Source organism: Astyanax mexicanus, chromosome 5 (genome assembly GCF_023375975.1).
Source record: "Astyanax mexicanus isolate ESR-SI-001 chromosome 5, AstMex3_surface, whole genome shotgun sequence".
NCBI lineage: Eukaryota > Metazoa > Chordata > Actinopteri > Characiformes > Acestrorhamphidae > Astyanax > Astyanax mexicanus.
Window position 1 is genome coordinate 33,797,131 of NC_064412.1, and position 18,254 is coordinate 33,815,384.

Here is an 18,254-nt window from a genome sequence, read left to right on the forward strand (position 1 = left end):
ACGGGATTCACTACGTGACAGTCCACGGCTGGCAAAAGCAATAGCTCTTATCTGGCCATCTTGCTCCTGATAAAGTGCAGCTCCAAGACCGGTGGTGCTTGCATCAGTGTGCAAAATGTACGGCAGCTGAGAATTGGCATAGGCCAAGACAGGCGCTGAAGTGAGCTTGCTGATGATGGTGTTAAATGCTTCTTGGCAACTGTCTGTCCAGCGGTTTCCAAACGGCTCTTTAGGTTTGTAGTAATGGGTATTGTCATTGTTCACTTTGCACTTCTTCCTAATGGGACCATATCCGGCAGTTAGGTCATTTAAGGGCTTCACAATCTTTGAATAATCTTGTACAAATCTTCTATAATACCCTGCAAATCCTAGAAAGGAGCGTAGTTCTTTCAGATTCTTTGGATTTGGCCAGTTTTTGAGAGATTGGATCTTTTCTGGGTCAGTTTCAACACCGTTTCTTGACACAATATGTCCCAGGTACCTGACTGATGTCTGGAAGAACTTGCACTTCTCAGGGGATAACTTTAATCCGTACTCCTTCAATCGTTGGAGGACTCTGAGCAGGCGGTGTTCATGCTCTTCCAGTGTCGCAGAGAAAATTATGAGATCATCCAGGAATACAATAACTTCTTTGAGGTGAAGGTCAGACATGCACTTCTCCATGAGCCTTTGGAAGGTGCTTGGAGCGTTCGTAATCCCTTGCGGAAGCCGATTGAATTCCCAGAATCCCATTGGGCACACAAAGGCTGTCTTATGTTTGTCTGCTTCTTCTAGTTCAATTTGGTAATAGCCGGATTTCAGATCAAGTACTGAAAACCACTGGGAACCAGTCAGTACAGAAAAGGTTTCTTCTAAATTTGGTAGGGCATAAGCATCCTTCACAGTTTGTAAATTCAGCTTGCGGTAGTCAACACAAAGCCTCACGTCGCCGTTCTTCTTACGGACCACCACAATGGGAGATGAGAATGAGGACTCAGACTCCCTAATTACCCCAGCTTCAAGCAATTCTTCTAAATGAAGACGAACAGCATTGATATCTTGTGGATGGATAGGACGGGCCCTTTGTTTAAAAGGAGTCTCATCACTCAGCTTAATGTGATGCTTCACTTTACTGGAGTGACCAAAATCAAGGTCATGCTGGGCGAATACCTCAGGCATAGTGTTCAGCTTATGAATTACTCGTTCCTTCCATTCTGCAGGAATAGGGGAGTCAGCGAAGTCGAATTGCATTCCGGAAGCTGGAACAGGTGGCTGAGGGTTTGGAGCTGAACTTTTTGGGAAGGCAGCACTGGGCATTATCTGCTGCACAGCGTGAAGTTCGGCTATGACTCTCTTAGGCATGAGTATTACATCATGATCGGATTCATTTTTTAGTATTACTGGCAATTTAGTGTGGGGTTTGCTAGGTAAAGTGAGCAGACTACTGGTGACAATAAGACCTCCAGGAAGGGATGTCGTAGGTTGCTGCAGAACAAATTGCTTTTCAGGGCCTTTTGCAGTCACTGAGCCTTCTAATACAGAACTTTGACGTGCTGGGATGACTTTTGGCACATCACTGTGAAGCCTTACATTGCCCACCATGCTGTCTTCAGTCTGCTTGTGTCTGACTCCCAGAGTTCTTAGCACTGTCTTGTACCCATGATGCTGTGATTGGCACTTTGCTGGGTTCTCCTTACAATAACTCTCATAGAGGGCATCTAGGGTGTTGGTGCCTATTAGCAAAAGGGATTGAGCTGATCCATGAGTGTCAGAAACCACTAGCGCTAAGGTGGGGACTTCAATGGAGATGCCAAGGAATTCTTTAGGAAAAGTGATATTTAACTCAATGTAACCAGAATAAGGCACAGGTTGTCCATTCGCAGCTTCCACCTCAAGTAGGTCGTTAAGAGGTTTACATTCTACATGTGGCAAATGGGTTTCATGGAATGACTGGGGGATGGTGGTTACCTGGGATCCTGTGTCCAAGAGACAGCTGTAACTCTGGCCATCGATGGTTACCTGAGAGGTGCACTTTGTTCCCACTAGTCTATGTGGCAGTTGTTCATGGCACGTAGCATGGGCAGCTTTGTTGTTGATCCGCATCTTGTTGGAGTAGGGACTTCTTCTTGGTCCAGTCTCTGTTCGTCCCTCAACGGAGACTGAGGTCAGTTTAAAGGAGGTTGGGAGTCATGCCCAAGTTCCCAAGCTTGCTGCTTTTCTCGCAGTTGCTTTCTTTTAACAGCCACCAAAGATGGGTTTGGATCAGCATTGCACGAAGTAGCGATATGCCCATCTTCGCCGCAACAAAAGCAGTACCAGGGCCTTGGCTTTCCACTGAGTGATTTGGAGGAACTAGCCTGAGTTTCACGTGACACAGCTTTGGAAACCTGTTTGGTCCTTTCTCCAGAGTTCACCACCCCTGTCCTTTGTGAGTGTGAAGCTTGCAGATGGGTGATTTGACTTTGAAGCTGAACAATTTGTTTCTTTAAATCAGATGTATCTTCTGGTGGATCAGGACTCTTTTGGAACTTTAAGGTCTTGATTTGCCCCTGAAGTTCACCCATTTGTTTCTTTAACCCTTTCACCATAGCTGTCAACGAGCCTTCTTTTTCTTCTGCATCACGAATTTCAGCCTGAACTGCATGAGAACCAACGCGATGCCTGACGTTACCTAGGTGCTTCTTCATTCGTTGTTCTTTTGCTGTGTGCTTTTCTTCTTCAATGCGAAGTAGAAGTAGCAATTCTGGGAATGGTGGGGGTCTGTTTTTCTTCTGTTCTAACTGAAGATCTGCTATCAATCCGTTGTCCCAACAACCACAACAGAATTGACGCAGCAGGTGCTTGTCCGTCTCAGTAGCAGGTATGACTCCTTGTTTTGTGACTCTACTCATCACAGCATGCAGCCTCTGCAAATACTCAGAAGGCCTCTCACTAGCATCTTGCAAGGTGTTCAGAAACTTGGCAAAAAGTTCATCACCCTCCTCCACTGTAGCAAAAGCAGAATCTAACAGGTCAAGATAGGCCTTTGGAGTAGCCAAAGGGCCTAAGTGTTTCACCAGGTTTGCAGCTGGGGGCAGAAGACTGTCAAGGATCTTGCGAGATCTGTGTAGATCGGACAGAGAGGGATCTTTTAACAGAAGCTCAACGTTGTTGCGCCAAGTGTCATAATCTACCTCGCTATTGTGATGCGGAGTCTTTCCTGAAAATGTTCGAAGCCTTGCTGATGCATGTGCGTGTGATGCTGCTTCTTCACTTTTGACAATGTGCTCAACAACAACACGTTGCACTGCAGGTGGGTTTACGTCACTCAACGAGATGACTGGATCAATTGTGGGAAACCTTCTGGAATCAGCCATTGTGGCACTTGGGCAAGTCTGAGAAGGGTGTGCCTGACTGATTTCGGGGACATCACTGACGCTTGTGGTCTCAACATCTGCCTGACTGGTGTGGTCACTTGCTTCGTTGGCAAGAGTGGACTCGTGGCACAAGGAAAGATGTTCTTGCAGAAGCTCAGAGAATGATTTGTTGCTCTGTGCAGCGAGTTTTCGGAGTTCATCTAAGAAACTGTGTGTGGCACTTCCAGCGGCTGGGGGTACATATACTTTTGCTAGGGCCTTCAAGTGATAAACATCTCTACTGGGGCTAGTATGAGTATATGGAAAGAGTGGCCTAAGTGTGTCCATTGCAAAGGAACTCTTAAATTCAACTATCACATTTTTGTGGAACGTTGAAGTAGGGTCATCAATACGAAGAACCCTGCTAATAGGACCATGTTGCTCTAGGTAGTTGGTCAGATCTGAATCGGCTTCAGTTTCAGTTAAACCGCTAACGAGGACTGAGTTAGCTATGTTAACTGTTTCACGCCCTACTATTTCCATGTTGACGGTTTCTATTGCGTCAGCTTAGTTGACAAAGTATTCTAATTTTGATTGTTGGCTTTAATATGTATGTCCCAATCACCTGGCCTCTGTGTCTCAGGGTTTGACTGCTCCTGGCTGGCTCGCCAAATAATGTTGTAACCCCTAGCTTCCTGTAAGGAAGCTACACTATGCTAATAGCTTGATTACAAGAACCCAATCTGTACTCACAGAAAATTAAAAAAAACTACTTGTACAGAACTAAAAGAACTTTGGACCAGTTAGGTTCGCTCTAGGAGCAGTTGAAAGGAGAGACACAAGACCGTGTGTATGGTAAAGGTAGTGATTGTATTGACAAAATTAGTATTTACTTCACCATATATAAAAAATAAATAAATCAGAAAAAAAATAATGGTTCAAGTGAAAGGCTCAGAAAGAAAGAAATAAAATGAACATCCAGTAGGAACTTAAACAGGTAAGTACCTTAGAACTCTCTTTTTATATTAAGTGTCACTTATCACTCAGTGCTAATGTTTGTTATTTCTTATTTCAGGTGTTACTCAGTCCTCAGGTAAGTATGGTCACAACTTTTAGGATATAGGTGAGTATTAAGGTAAGTATTATCATTTAAAAGGTTTTAGGATTTTGGTTTAGTGTTGGAGGTAAGTATCTAGGTAAGTATTGTTTTATTTCAGAAGCTTTAGGTAAGTATATATATATATATAAATAGTATCATTATTTAAGGGTTTAATTTTAGTATATGAGGTAGTTTAGCTCCTATATATTATTTGGTAAGTTGTATTAAACCTTATATATAGTTTAGTTGTAGGTTTAGAATTGTACCTTAGTGACCATTTGAAATACTAAATACCAGAGTAGTATCCTTTTAACACAGAATCCTCACAATATTAACAAAATTCCAACCCAAAACAATTAAACAGGTAGTGCAAACTCTTAACCTTGGAAATGAACAGAAGAATTCCAGTTACAATAACCATTACTTGGTGTGCTTCAAATAATTTCCCCTTATGAGTGTTGTTTTTTTTCAGATTAAAAAAAAATTGAAAAATTGAGAAAAGCTGTCCTTTTTTTTCTTTAGAGAAATGTTCAACCGTCTATCAGAACTCTGTCCTTCAGTACTTTAAAGAGTTACCCTCTCAAAAAAGAAAAAATATAGTCCTGGGGGAAAAAATAAAAAAATACTCAAGCTCAGTTAAGTTGTCCTCATGGGCTGTGGCTCGCCATCTTGTTTTCCCAGGCAACAGGTATACATGTGACTGGGCAGAATGTCCTTAGCAGTCAGTCTCATCCCATAGAAACCTGGCCAAATCCAATCGTGAATGTTTAAGTTTCACCAATCTGGCAACCCGGCATGAAACGCGATCTTGTGCACATGAAATCCAACTGACTCAGCAGTTCACCTTAATCCTCTACTCTGACGGTTTTAATTAGCTTTACAAACTCTTATTAAGCTAACCAAGCTTTAATACTGGCTGCAAGCAGCTTCTAGTGAAGAGTACTCACACTTAAAGTGCTTAATTTTTTTAGCGTTTTTGCTCAATTTTAGCGCGATTGCCGCACCGCGATCCTTCCTATCTTCACCCCGACGTCCGACTGAGCTTCTGGCCTTGCGGGAACCCATGGCCACTCCCACTTGGCTGCTGATTGGCTACCATAGCTAGCTAGACTTACACTTATCATTGGCTAGATTTTTGCGCAGTGAACTTCTAATTTACCTTTATTGGCTAGATTTTTGCGCAGTGGGCGTTCCTGGAATCGCCACTGACTTTTAATAATAGTTTTAATTATTTTTTTTAATTATTATTGTTAAGGATCATTAATAATAATTCCTGTTATGTTTATTTTCCCAAATTAAATAATCTTTTACGTATTAGATGCTTCAAATTAATTAGATTTATGTTCTAACCTATTTATTTAGTTTTATTTAGTCTCATTATTATGTCTATAATGTAATTTATTTATTTATTTTAAATAAATTATAATTAATGAATTGCATTGACTCTACGTGTTCTAAACCTGGGTTACACTTGTTTTAAAGAATACGGCCATAAAACATTGAAACTACACATTAAATCTTGAGACGTTCAGCACAGCTGTTAACGGAAAGCCATTCCAGGTGACTCTACCTCATAAACCTGACTGTGAAAGAGATGATTATTTTGAAGAATCTAAAATATGAAACACATACTGGTTTGTTGAACAATTTTTTGTTAATTGAATAATCAATTTTTTTTTTTGTGTCTTACTAAATAGTGTTGAGTGATGCTGATAAATAGACCACTAAGACAATTGCAACTGCAGCCCAAGCTTTGGAACCTAGCTGCTGTTTTCTCAATTCTACTTGAAGTTCATGGCAGATCCATTGTGTATTAGGCATAACAGTGCCGCCAATGAAAAAAGGGGTCCACATAACACTAGTCTTAGAGAAGACCCGTACTACCTTGACTGCAGCCCAGAACTCAGCTGCTGTTTTCTCACACAGGGAGAACATAGAAACTCCACCCAGACAGTGACTTAAACCCAACACCCCAGTGCTGAGAGGCTAACATTCTAGTATATGTATGTATGCATTTCATGAGAAGTTTTTGCAAAAATATGGTGCTGTCCAGAAAAACTCTGACCTCTGACCCATATAAATCTGTAAGTAGGCCTCTGAAATGGACTAAAAGTTTGGCATTATGTTGGCTGCAATGTAATTAGACATATGCAAGAAACTACCTTAAGCTTCATTTCACTGCAATATAGGTAGTAAATTAGACATTATTATCTAAATGTAGCCTCAATATTGCAATATTACTTTGATTCAGAAAACCTGAAAACTACTTTGAAGAGCATTCCTAATCTAACTGTACTGCCTGTTCTAACTGTTTCCTGCACCTTGTGATGCAAAACCCCATATATTCTCAATATATCATATATTATAGGCCATATGATATGGGCATTTCATGCAGGAAATGAAAAAAAAGGGAAATGTGTTTGCAAATATGACCAGGTACTACAGTTACTATAAGAACAGAACTTGGAGTTTGATAATGAACTCTTGCACCAAAATAAGATGCCTTAATTTAGACAATCTGAGCTCATCTTTGTCTGCTCTCTGGTGCAGCAGGACAGCCACCACCACTACCATCCACCACCAAGTGCTGAAAACCATTTAATCAGATAAATAAATCTTTTCTGGAATCAAGCAGAGTGTGATCAGAAGGTCAGCGTCCATACAATGGGCATTAAACATCGCATAAAGCCATGTACTTTAAAACAAACGCAGCATCAGCTATTGTGAGGATGTTAATGGTGGCTCATTTAAATGACAATCATTCTACTGGCAATGCATTTCAATGTCCTACATATATAAATCTCACTCTCGCCAGTCTCACTACTGCTTTACGTGACTCTAGAGTGATTTATTTGTTTTTATTTGTTTTGTATTATCCCAGTCAATCATGGACCGCATGGGAAAGGTACGTGGAATTATAATTAATTTATATATATATTTTTAATTAATAATTTTAAAGAGGTACTAGAAAAGGTTCTTGATTGATGCCACTGAAGAACCACTTTTGGTTCCAAAAAGAATAATAGTAATGTTTGCAATAGAAATATACATTTATTACAAAACATAGTATTGTAGCCTAAATGGATTGCATTCATATATAAAAGGTTCACATAATATAATGTTTTATTTTTCATATTTATCATGTTTTATGCAGATATTAAATATATAAAATGTATACCGCCTGTACATTTCTTTTAGATAAAATTAAGTAGTCAAATTATAAAAAAAATATTGTATAATAATAACAATGTACAAGTTCAAATTTGCTAGTTATAATAACAATATCAATCATTTATCATTTAACAATATTAAACATTTATCACTTATAATATCCCTAATACCCTAATTAATAATTTCATAATTGTTATTGTTAATTGTATATTCATTGTTATTCCTAAATCTATCAATTGTATATATAATTCTGAATAAACAAGTTTGCAAATATAACTTTTATAATTAAAAGGAATTTAGATTTTTATTTTATTTTTAATTTATAAATTGTTCTTGGACAATTCCATAGAATAACCATGTTTGGATCCAGATGGAATTATGTTTACAATAGCAATGAGATAATGATAAGATAATAAAAAATATACAATAAGATCAAATACATACAAATAAGATATGACAGAACTGCTAAAATTATTTTTATTAATACACTGAATTTACTACAATTACCATATCATTAAAAAATATTAAATAATTTTACAGCCATGCAAAACAGTTATATCTTAAATTATACAATTAAAAAGTTTTTTTAAATTATATTTATGTAACGTTGTTCTTTATATTGTGTCAAAATGTAACTTTTGTGTTCTCAATAGAAATGCTCCAAAATGCCTTTTCCATAATTCTGGGAAAATGTTTCCAGTTTTAAAGGCATTTTATCAGTAGTTATATTGATGCAGTATATTTAACTCATGTGAAGAAGGCCAACCTGAATTTTCCACTGTACGCTGTTAAACATATTAAAGGATATAAAGGCATGTTTATAGATTCTTCTGTTTTTAAAATGTGGAGAAACATTTCAAATGCTTTGAGGAACCTTCAGGGAACAGTTTTCCTCTAAAAATCTCATTGAGGGGTTTCTCTACAGTTTCAAATTGAAGCATCTATAAACATTGCTTAGAAAGCTCACACTTTAACAGAAACTTGCATCACATACTGCCCAGCACTCAATGCCCTGTTAAACACTTTCTACAAGGACCGCTAAGGTTCTTCGAGGAATCTTCATGAAATTATCTTCAGACACAGCCTACAGGATGATGAACTGTATGGGTTGGGGTCACATATTTATGCTTCCCCTCCACAGATCATCTTCTACGAGGACAGGAACTTCCAGGGCCGCTGCTTTGAGTGCAGCAGTGACTGTCCCGAGCTGAGCTCGCACTTCAGCCGCTGCAACTCCATCAGGGTGGAGAGCGGAGCCTGGGTTCTGTACGAGAGGCCCAACTACATGGGCTCCCAGTATGTCCTGACCAGAGGAGAGTACCCAGAGTACCAGCGCTGGATGGGCTACAACGACACCGTGCGCTCCTGCCGTATCATCCGTCATGTAAGTGTCTTTCCATACAAAAACCTCAAACTTCTAGTAGGGTACAAAAATAACCTCCTTATACTTCATTTAATATTTTAGTTCATCAAAATACGAATATAATAAGAGTAAGAGTCCTTTGCAGGTTTCTGACAGAAAAACAAGCCTAACTACGATATACAATCTCCATTATCCCATTTTCAAAACTCCATTAAATTCAATTAATCAAATGAATTTTGTTAACCTCCACAGAATGTGACCTAATGCTGAAGATTCTATAGTTGCGTTGAGTTGTACTACTATAGTAGTACTATAGTTGAGTTATGTTGTACTACTATAGTAGAGCTTTGTTGTACTACTAATGCAGTGCTACTTAAAGGAGTACGATAGTTGGTTTATGTACTACTAATAAATATAGTTGAGTTGTGTTGTACTACTATAGTAGAAATATAGTTGAGTTGTGTTGTACTACTATAGTAGAAATATAATTGAGTTGTGTTGTACTACTATAGTAGAAATATAGTTGAGTTGTGTTGTACTACTATAGTAGAAATATAGTTGAGTTGTGTTGTACTACTATAGTAGAAATATAGTTGAGTTGTGTTGTACTACTATAGTAGCAATATAGTTGAGTTGTGTTGTACTACTATAGTAGAAATATAGTTGAGTTGTGTTGTACTACTATAGTAGAAATATAGTTGAGTTGTGTTGTACTACTATAGTAGCAATATAGTTGAGTTGTGTTGTACTACTATAGTAGAAATATAGTTGAGTTGTGTTGTACTACTATAGTAGAAATATAGTTGAGTTGTGTTGTACTACTATAGTAGAAATATAGTTGAGTTGTATTGTACTACTATAGTAGAAATATAGTTGAGTTGTGTTGTACTACTATAGTAGCAATATAGTTGAGTTGTGTTGTACTACTATAGTAGAAATATAGTTGAGTTGTGTTGTACTACTATAGTAGAAATATAGTTGAGTTGTGTTGTACTACTATAGTAGAAATATAGTTGAGTTGTGTTGTACTACTATAGTAGAAATATAGTTGAGTTGTGTTGTACTAGTATAGTAGCACTATATTTGAGTTGTGTTGTAGTACTTTAGTAGCACTATGTTTGAGTTGTGTTGTACTACTATAGTAGCAATATAGGTGAGTTGTGTTGTACTACTATAGTAGCAATATAGTTGAGTTGTGGTGTACTACTATAGTAGCACTATATTTGAGTTGTGGTGTACTACTATAGTAGCACTATATTTGAGTTGTGTTGTACAACTATAGTAGCAATATATGCGTACCATAGTTGAATTTGTTGTTATAAATAAAAACAGAATTTTTTAAAGGCCTGTTTTTGCTGCAAATGTACTGTCCCCTGTACCCTCTCCCCGTCCCGTCTCAGATGTCCGGATCGCACCGCATGCGCGTTTTTGAGCGCCCTGATTTCCTGGGCCAGACGATGGAGTTCAGTGACGACTGCACCTCCCTGATGGACCGTTTCCATTTCCGCGAGGTCCACTCCTGCAAGGTGATGGATGGCGCCTGGGTCTTCTTCGAGCAGGCCAACTACAGGGGCCGCCAGTACCTGCTAGAGAGGGGCGAGTACCGCCGCTTCAGTGAGTGGGGTGCCATGCATCCCACCGTGGGCTCCATCCGCCGTGTACAGGAGTACTGAACCTTCTTACATCCCATTACATACATACAATACTACTGATAGAAAATAAAATTTAAATCAACGTGTTTGTGTAATCCCAAGCATGTACTTGATCTCTTTATTGATGCATACATCATTTACACATGGTTACAATATATAATATCAACACAATCATTGGTAAAATAGGTAATTTCATTAAATCTTGAGAAAGATGTTTACTTTTTGCCTTTTAGTCATACTTACATTTTTCAGATTATCAAACAAACTTTAATATCAGACAAGTAAAATGTAAAATGTAAAAAACAGTTGCTTCTGAGCTCAATTTCACTACCACCCACAACCAGGCCCAATCTAAAGGAATTCAAGAACAGACAAGAAAACAAAGTAATTGACCTCTATCAGTCTGAAAAAGATTTTTCTAAAGTCATTTCTAAAGCTTTTGGACTCCAGCAAACCACAGGGAGAGCCATTATTCACAAATGGAGAAAACATGGAACACTGGTGAGTTACTGGCCTACTGAAATTACTGCAAAAGAGCATGGACAACTCATCCTTAAGGTTCCTAAAGAACCAAGAATAACACATTAAGAACTGCAGGTTTCACTTACTTCAATTAAGGCCAGTGTTCATGATCCAATAATAAGAAAGAGGCTGGGTGAAAATGGTATCCATGGGAGAGTTTAGAGGCAAAAACCACTGCTGAACAAATTAACACAAATGCCCATCTTACATTTCCCAGGACTTTGGGAAAATATTTTGTGCACTGTCAAAACAAAAGTAGAACTTTTTGGAAGGTAAGAAAAAGAACTTAATACTGAAAGTCAAACATGGCGGTGCTAGTGTGATGGTTGCCACAAAGGGTGCATTGGCAAGTTATTCGATTTAGGCGGCAAATACTTTTTCACGCCAGTGTAGTATGAGTACACAAATACTGTACAGTATGGATAAATATTTATTTAGCAAATAGTGGTCACTGGAGGTTACCAGAAAAATCTACCTGTTTAATTCAAGATTAGAGTTTCAAGTTAGCCAGCTGATTAATTTACATATAGTTTTTACTGTAGCTGTTAATTTACTCATTGAACAAGTTACCTTGGCCATCATTGCAACAACTGACTGCTGAGTGTAGCGTGAGGTCAGGCACATTTGTTGATCAGTATTGATTGAGTTCACATGTTCACTCATCACAAAAATGTATTTTACTATGGCCTATACTATAATATACCATTCATATTACATTCATATTCTCAGAAACATTGGCTATGTTGTAGTATAAAAGAGAATGGCCTATATATAGAAATGAAAGCATTTCTATGTTATTAATATTACGGTACCTGTAGCTCCTTGATAGCTAACATCAACAAAGAAGTGCACAAAATTGTGTGGAAAGCATGATTAGGGGGCAATGGCATGGCCTTTGATCTCATAGACTCGCTCATTTTTACATTTTCTTTCCTCTCACTCTCTGTTAGTATCCTCATCTGACGTCACAGGTATTAGGCACACGCATACACAAACACACATCATCATTATCCGTGAAAACACTTCATATGCTGTTTATAAGTATCTCACATGCACATGCATTTTAGAAGGTCTAAATCTCGTTTGACTGGATGAAAATATCAGAAGTCATTTTTTTATTTTAAGTTATGCAATATTGTTTAACATAGCTTCTCAGTTTGTTAGGAACAAATACTTCCTTCAGACAAGCCAGAACATTGGGTTTGAAACATCACATTAGGAGAGTTGTCCTTGTTTTATCTTCCAAAAGTTGGCAGGCGTATTAAAATGGAAAACCAATTTTATTACTAGCGTTAGTCTTTTTTTCACAATATATTGCTGCCCAATACGGTTACACCCATAGAAGAATTGCCTAGTGTGAAAATGCACAGATAGTTGTTCAAAGCCATCAAGGGATTTCAGAGTATTTTGAACTGACAAATATTAGCAGCATAGTTTGATGGCTAAGTGTGTATCTGCTGCGCAAAATGTTCAAAGGTTGAAAGGTCTGCATTTCTGATACAGATAAAGAGCTTGGGCCCTATTTTAACATTTACCTATAGGCAAACAAAAGGCAACTAATTCTCTTAATTATTTATGAATTTGTTTTGGTTGTAAACCAATCAATGTGTCACTTGCCATTCCCTTTAACAGGCAGGTGCGCTGATTTTGGTGCGTTGATATTTTAACAGCGTGGCACATTTGCGCATCTCAGCAGAGGAAACTGACCTGTGCGGCAATGTTATTTTATTCTTTATTCTGTTTATTGTTGATGTAAACGTTGGGATTACACTCTGCGTGGCTGAGATAGGTATAGACTCAAAAAATTAACTAACGTCTAGGTTCATTTCTTTAAAGCCAAAATAGCAACACACCAGAAATTTACCTGAACACACCTCATTTCCAGACCACCACATCCATCGGTGTAGATATATTCCTAAACTCTGACGCTATTTTAAAGGCGCAGGCACAAAGCATGAAAATAGACTGTTGATGGGATGTAAGAAAGGAATGAGTATTGTGATGCGCCTTGCGCAGGTTGTAAGATAGGACCCCTTGTCTTTTTCCTGTTTAGAAGTATTACTGATAAATATGAACCAACTGGTACCATACTTAATGCCAGGTGTGGGCTAGAGAAGTATTAATTCCTGACATTGATCTGTGAAGCAGTGAAACCTTGTTTCCTACAATGATGGTGCCCTGTCCAATATTTTTGAGATATGGAGTTGGGGAGTTGGAGATGCATTTTGGTGCTAATCCTGACCAACAGCTCTCTCTTCCCTTTGAATGTAATCAAATCCTCACAGTAATGCAGTAATGCAAAATCTAGTAGAAAGGTTTTGCTGGACAGTTACTTTAACAAAAGTTAAAGGTTAGTTGTTTTTTTTTTTAGATAAAAAACAATAAATGACCAGGTATATTTCATATGCCACATTAATGGGCCCAGTCTCTCATAAAAGTACTTGATGTTTCCAAACCTCATTCAGTATGGCCTGGTATGAAAAGTGTTCGATATGTGGAGGTTATCTGGGGTGATTGGCCTATCCCTGTGTGTGTGTGTGTATACACAGTGCAGGTGTTGGTCAATGGGCACAGATAAAGCCTGAGACAATAGCGCCGTGATCCGTGCTGATGATTCAGGGGGATTTGCCAACGTTTCCACAGAGTACCAGCAGGGCATACAGGAGCGCTGAGGTGGCAGCCGATGCCAGAGAGATCTGGAAAAAGGGGGAAAAAACCCAGTCAAGCTTTTTATTTAATCATGCCATCCTGATTGAATGTGCAAAAACAATCAATAAAACCCATTAAAAACCACAAACACAGCCAGATCAGAATAGGTACACTCTAAAACTCCAAAGCTGCCAGTCAACAGTAACTGCCAACACTGCTCCTATATTGTACTGATGCACCAATATTGTTAAAACTTGACTCCCTGGACTTTATCTTTCAGTTTTAAGTAGATGTTAATTGCAAACAAATAAGTAAACAAATAACTCTGTCATACACACTCCGCCTCGTAATTTTACTTCACTCAAAGTTTGTTAAGTGCCATTTTATTCTCAGTTGTTCGATTTAAACTGTGTCCTTTCCACATACTCTTTAATTTGAAAAAGTGCTGACATAAAATGTGCTTTATTACATTAAAATGAATGTGTTATTTATTATTTTTAAAATATTGAGATGACAAGTAATGTATGGAGGAGAGAGGGGCTTAGAAGCTCTCAGAGGAGTTTCCAGCATGCTCTTTGTTTGTGGTTATTAGGAGGTTATTGGGGTTACCTGTGTTTCCATGTGTTATATGTGTTTGCAAAACTACAGAAGATTTTGCAGGGGTGGTTACACAGGTGGAGACTTTTTCATCTACTTGGTGTTGGGTTGGGGGGTTAATAAGGGTCTCCATTTATAGGCTGTAATTTCAGAAGAAATTTGTTTGGTGTTTTTTCTTGATCTGTCCTGTTTTGAGTAAAGTTTGCTCAGATCTTTTTTTTCTGTGATATAGCAAATTAACTTCACGATTTCATGAATTCTTATCAGGTCTGTTCTCATGTACCTGCAATTTTAATTTAATATTTAATTGTTGTTTCCCATAGGTAGCCTGTTATATACTATTGGGAAAGTATCAGGGTGTAAGTTAACAAATAGTAAATAATAAATTAATAAAATAATAAAATATTAATATTCAAAAATGAATTACGTTTACACTGTGGAGTAAATTCAACTTTACACAAAAATGTATTTGCACAAGAAAAAAGTGACATAACAGAGATGTACACTTAAGTCTTGGCTACTGCTTTTTATATATAATAAATTAACACTTTTTTGCTCTAAAATTCTGCCCAAATAATATGCCCATGTGGGGCCTGTAAAGGAAGCCCAACTGTGAACCTGAAGGTTTTGATAGGGCCAGGAGGGGTTAAACATGAGCCCCATTTGGGTTTTACATTGCACATGCGGCCTAGGTGAACCCATGTGAGATTAAGGTGGGCTGTAATGATGGGTCCATTTGGGAATCCCAACTGGGTCCCAGTTAAAACACATGTACCGTACACACAACCTCGGAACAACCTGGCCACCTGAAACCCATGAGCATGTGGGCAGGGTGAATTCAATAATAACAACTTTAAAATCTGAACCAAGTAACCAATTAAAAATGGTTCAATGTGGAGTGTTAGGCTTTTGATCAACTATTTAAAAATAAATAAATAAATAAATAAATAAAACAGCAGCTTGCCAGGCAGCACATATCAATGGTAAAGACAATATTAACCCTATTACAACTCAATGGGTGCGGCACGGTGGTGCAGTGGATAGCGCTGTCGCCTCACAACAAGACGGCCTGGGTTCAATTCCTGATTGGGTTGCCCCTGGGTCTTTCTGTGTGGAGTTTACATGTTCACCCTGTGTCCTTGTGGGTTTCCTCCCACAGTTCAAGGACATTGGCCCCTACGATGGATAAAGCAGGTATTGACAATGGATGGATGGATGACAAGTCAATGAAGCATCAAACTGATTTTTGAAGCTGCTATTTTAGGAACAACACTCTAATTGCTAATTTAATCATTTTAACCATTAAATCAGATCTGCTAAGATGACCGTCTGCACTGTTATTTGCGAGTGATAAAAATAGATTTGTGTGTCCGAACATCACAAGCGTATTTGCATGAGTTGCTGTGGTTTCGAGGTCTTTAGTGCTCTTGTTCGACCCCCACACTTCCGTCACTCTGGATTTGATTTTATTGTTTTTTTTTTCATGTTGTAAAAAAAAAAAACTTGTTTAAATCTAATGTGAGCTTGCTAAGACACATCTGTACAAATTTGTACCAATCTGTACATCTGTACCAATCCTCAACACTAGATGGCATTAGACTACTGCTGTACTCACAGGCAGTTCAGGACCCCCATGTTTTGTACTCTCATTCATTTGTATTAGCAAATGCGTGAGAGTAGTAACCTAAAAGAAAATTTTACAGAAGCTAAACGTGATGTTTCTTCAAGTTAGCAGAAGCAGCTGAAGTATCTGCTTGCGAGAATTCATGAAGGCTGAAGAGCTGCATCAAAACAAACTTCGAAAAGGGCTACTTTGAGGAACCAGTAGTTTATGTTCTGAGCTGGGTATTATGTCATGATTTTGATGTAATTATTATTGTCAATTGTTAAAAATACAGTATATTGTTTGAGGTTATTGTAAATAAATGAAACGTTTTACCCTACAGTATATGTGAATGTAATGATGATGAGGAGGGCTATGTTGTAATGTTGCAATCCGGTGCAAAAACGTTTTAAAAAATCTTTTTTATTATCCTGCTGTAAAATTTCAGTTGAAAGCCCTGTAATGAGAGGCACCACATGTGGCCTCAGTATGTCCTGCACATATTGCTGAACTGTTAGTGGCCCTTATATCACAGCTAGAGGTGACCAACTGTCATATGGATTACTCCCCAGATCGTCAGACCAGCAGATTTTTGTTTTTTTGTGATTAGCTTTAATTCCACAAATGTTGTTCAAAAGTCAAAAGTCACTATAGGGTGGGCTTTGATTCAGTTTAGCGAAAGTGTCCCCCCAAATGTCAAACCTGTTCTAGGCCTTTGATTGTAGTGCATGTGTGTGTGTACTGTGCTTTGTGTGGCAGATACTTGTGTGTGCAGCCTTGAACAGTTGACTGAGCACACACTGAGAGCAGAGGGCAAGCAAAATATGATGACTCACTGCACATTCCCTCTATCAGTCTCTCTCTCTCTCTCTCTCTCTCTCTCTCTCTCTCTCTCTTTCTCTCTCCTGCCTCCCTCACCTAAATCAAAACCCTAAATCCACACTGATACCCAGTACCACTCACTGGAAATCCACATGCCAGCCCTGTAGAGGATGGTCATTCCTCCTACAAAATAACATTAAAACACACAGTGAAGAAAAGAACAAACAAGTCCTGAATAACAGGGAGGTTCAAAAACACTCAACTCATTTTGGTGACTCTTCTGTGTTATCTAATGTGAGAGTAAAATTAAATAAGTTGTAAACATGTTATTAATCTGCAAATCGCAGAGACAACAGAAAAGAGTCAAGGTGTTATCAATGTTTCAGGCTCATTCTGAGCAAACTAAGCTAATGTATACAAAAACTACATGCTCAGACTTACTGTGTGATGTCAGAGTTTTCATAAGCTGTGTTTTCCTCGTCCACATGGCTCTGCTGGTAGCAGAGTTTTAACAAATCGCCATCTTGGAAAGCGTTTTCGGAAAGCTTAGCAACAGCATTATTATATATGGCAGGCCAAAATTCAGACCAAGCATTGGTTTCCTTAGATGTAGCCATGCAGTGCATCATGGTTCCAATGCACCAAAAAGTGGAGCCTAGGCAAACTTCTATCCAATCGAAAGAGAGCATGTGTTTGGCTTTCTCCTCAGAGCAATGTATGAAACACTCATGGAAAAAAAGGTTTCAGCTTCCCTGTTCTTAATGATCCATCGGATCAACACAATACACTCAATACAGCACAGTTGCAATAATTGTTGGGCTCTTTGATGGATTTTGAAAATATTAATATATAATTTTATTTACAAAGTGTGTTGGTCTATGTGCTGGAGCTCAATCAAAAAAATTATAGACTACAGTTTTTATGTAAAATTTCTAGGAAATGTATTTCCCATTTAAACACATTTAAACACACACATGCAATTGGATGACACAGGAATCAGAGTGATCAAACATACATTAGTGCTGACACGTAGCAAAATAACACCAAAATATCAATACACTCATACGGAACACTTTAGGATCACTACACTAATACTGGTCAGGGCCTCCGTTTTTTTATGACTGCATCTCACAATTCCTGCAATTCCTACCACATCCCAAATATGTTTTTGCTGGACTCAGGTTTTCCAGGAAGACTCTAGAGGCAAGTGTGCAATAATAATCCTTTTAATTCTGATACTATTAAAAATTGATAGATAACAATTAGTGCAAAATTGGTCTTTGGCAAAGGCCCTGTCATTGGCCCAGGTCTGCAACATCTTGATCCCCACAGATCCTGTCATACATAGAAGAAAACAGCTGAGCCAACCACTAATCAGATGGCAGCACCAAACTTAAGGTGTTCAGGAAAAAAAGTGGAAAATCAAAACAGTGCCTACAAGCAGTTATATTATTATAACCAG

The 18,254-nt window shown here is 38.3% G+C and overlaps 1 protein-coding gene across 1 annotated transcript; it reads left to right on the forward strand.

Moving 5' to 3' along the window:
• The first annotated feature begins 7,298 nt into the window (after positions 1-7,298).
• Positions 7,299-10,700, forward strand: LOC125802238 (gamma-crystallin M2-like). Its single transcript, XM_049479615.1, has 3 exons — positions 7,299-7,318; positions 8,726-8,968; positions 10,348-10,700. The coding sequence occupies exons 1-3, from the start codon at positions 7,301-7,303 to the stop codon at positions 10,618-10,620; spliced, it is 534 nt and encodes a 177-aa protein (XP_049335572.1). The 5' UTR covers positions 7,299-7,300; the 3' UTR covers positions 10,621-10,700.
• Positions 10,701-18,254: the final 7,554 nt, after the last annotated feature.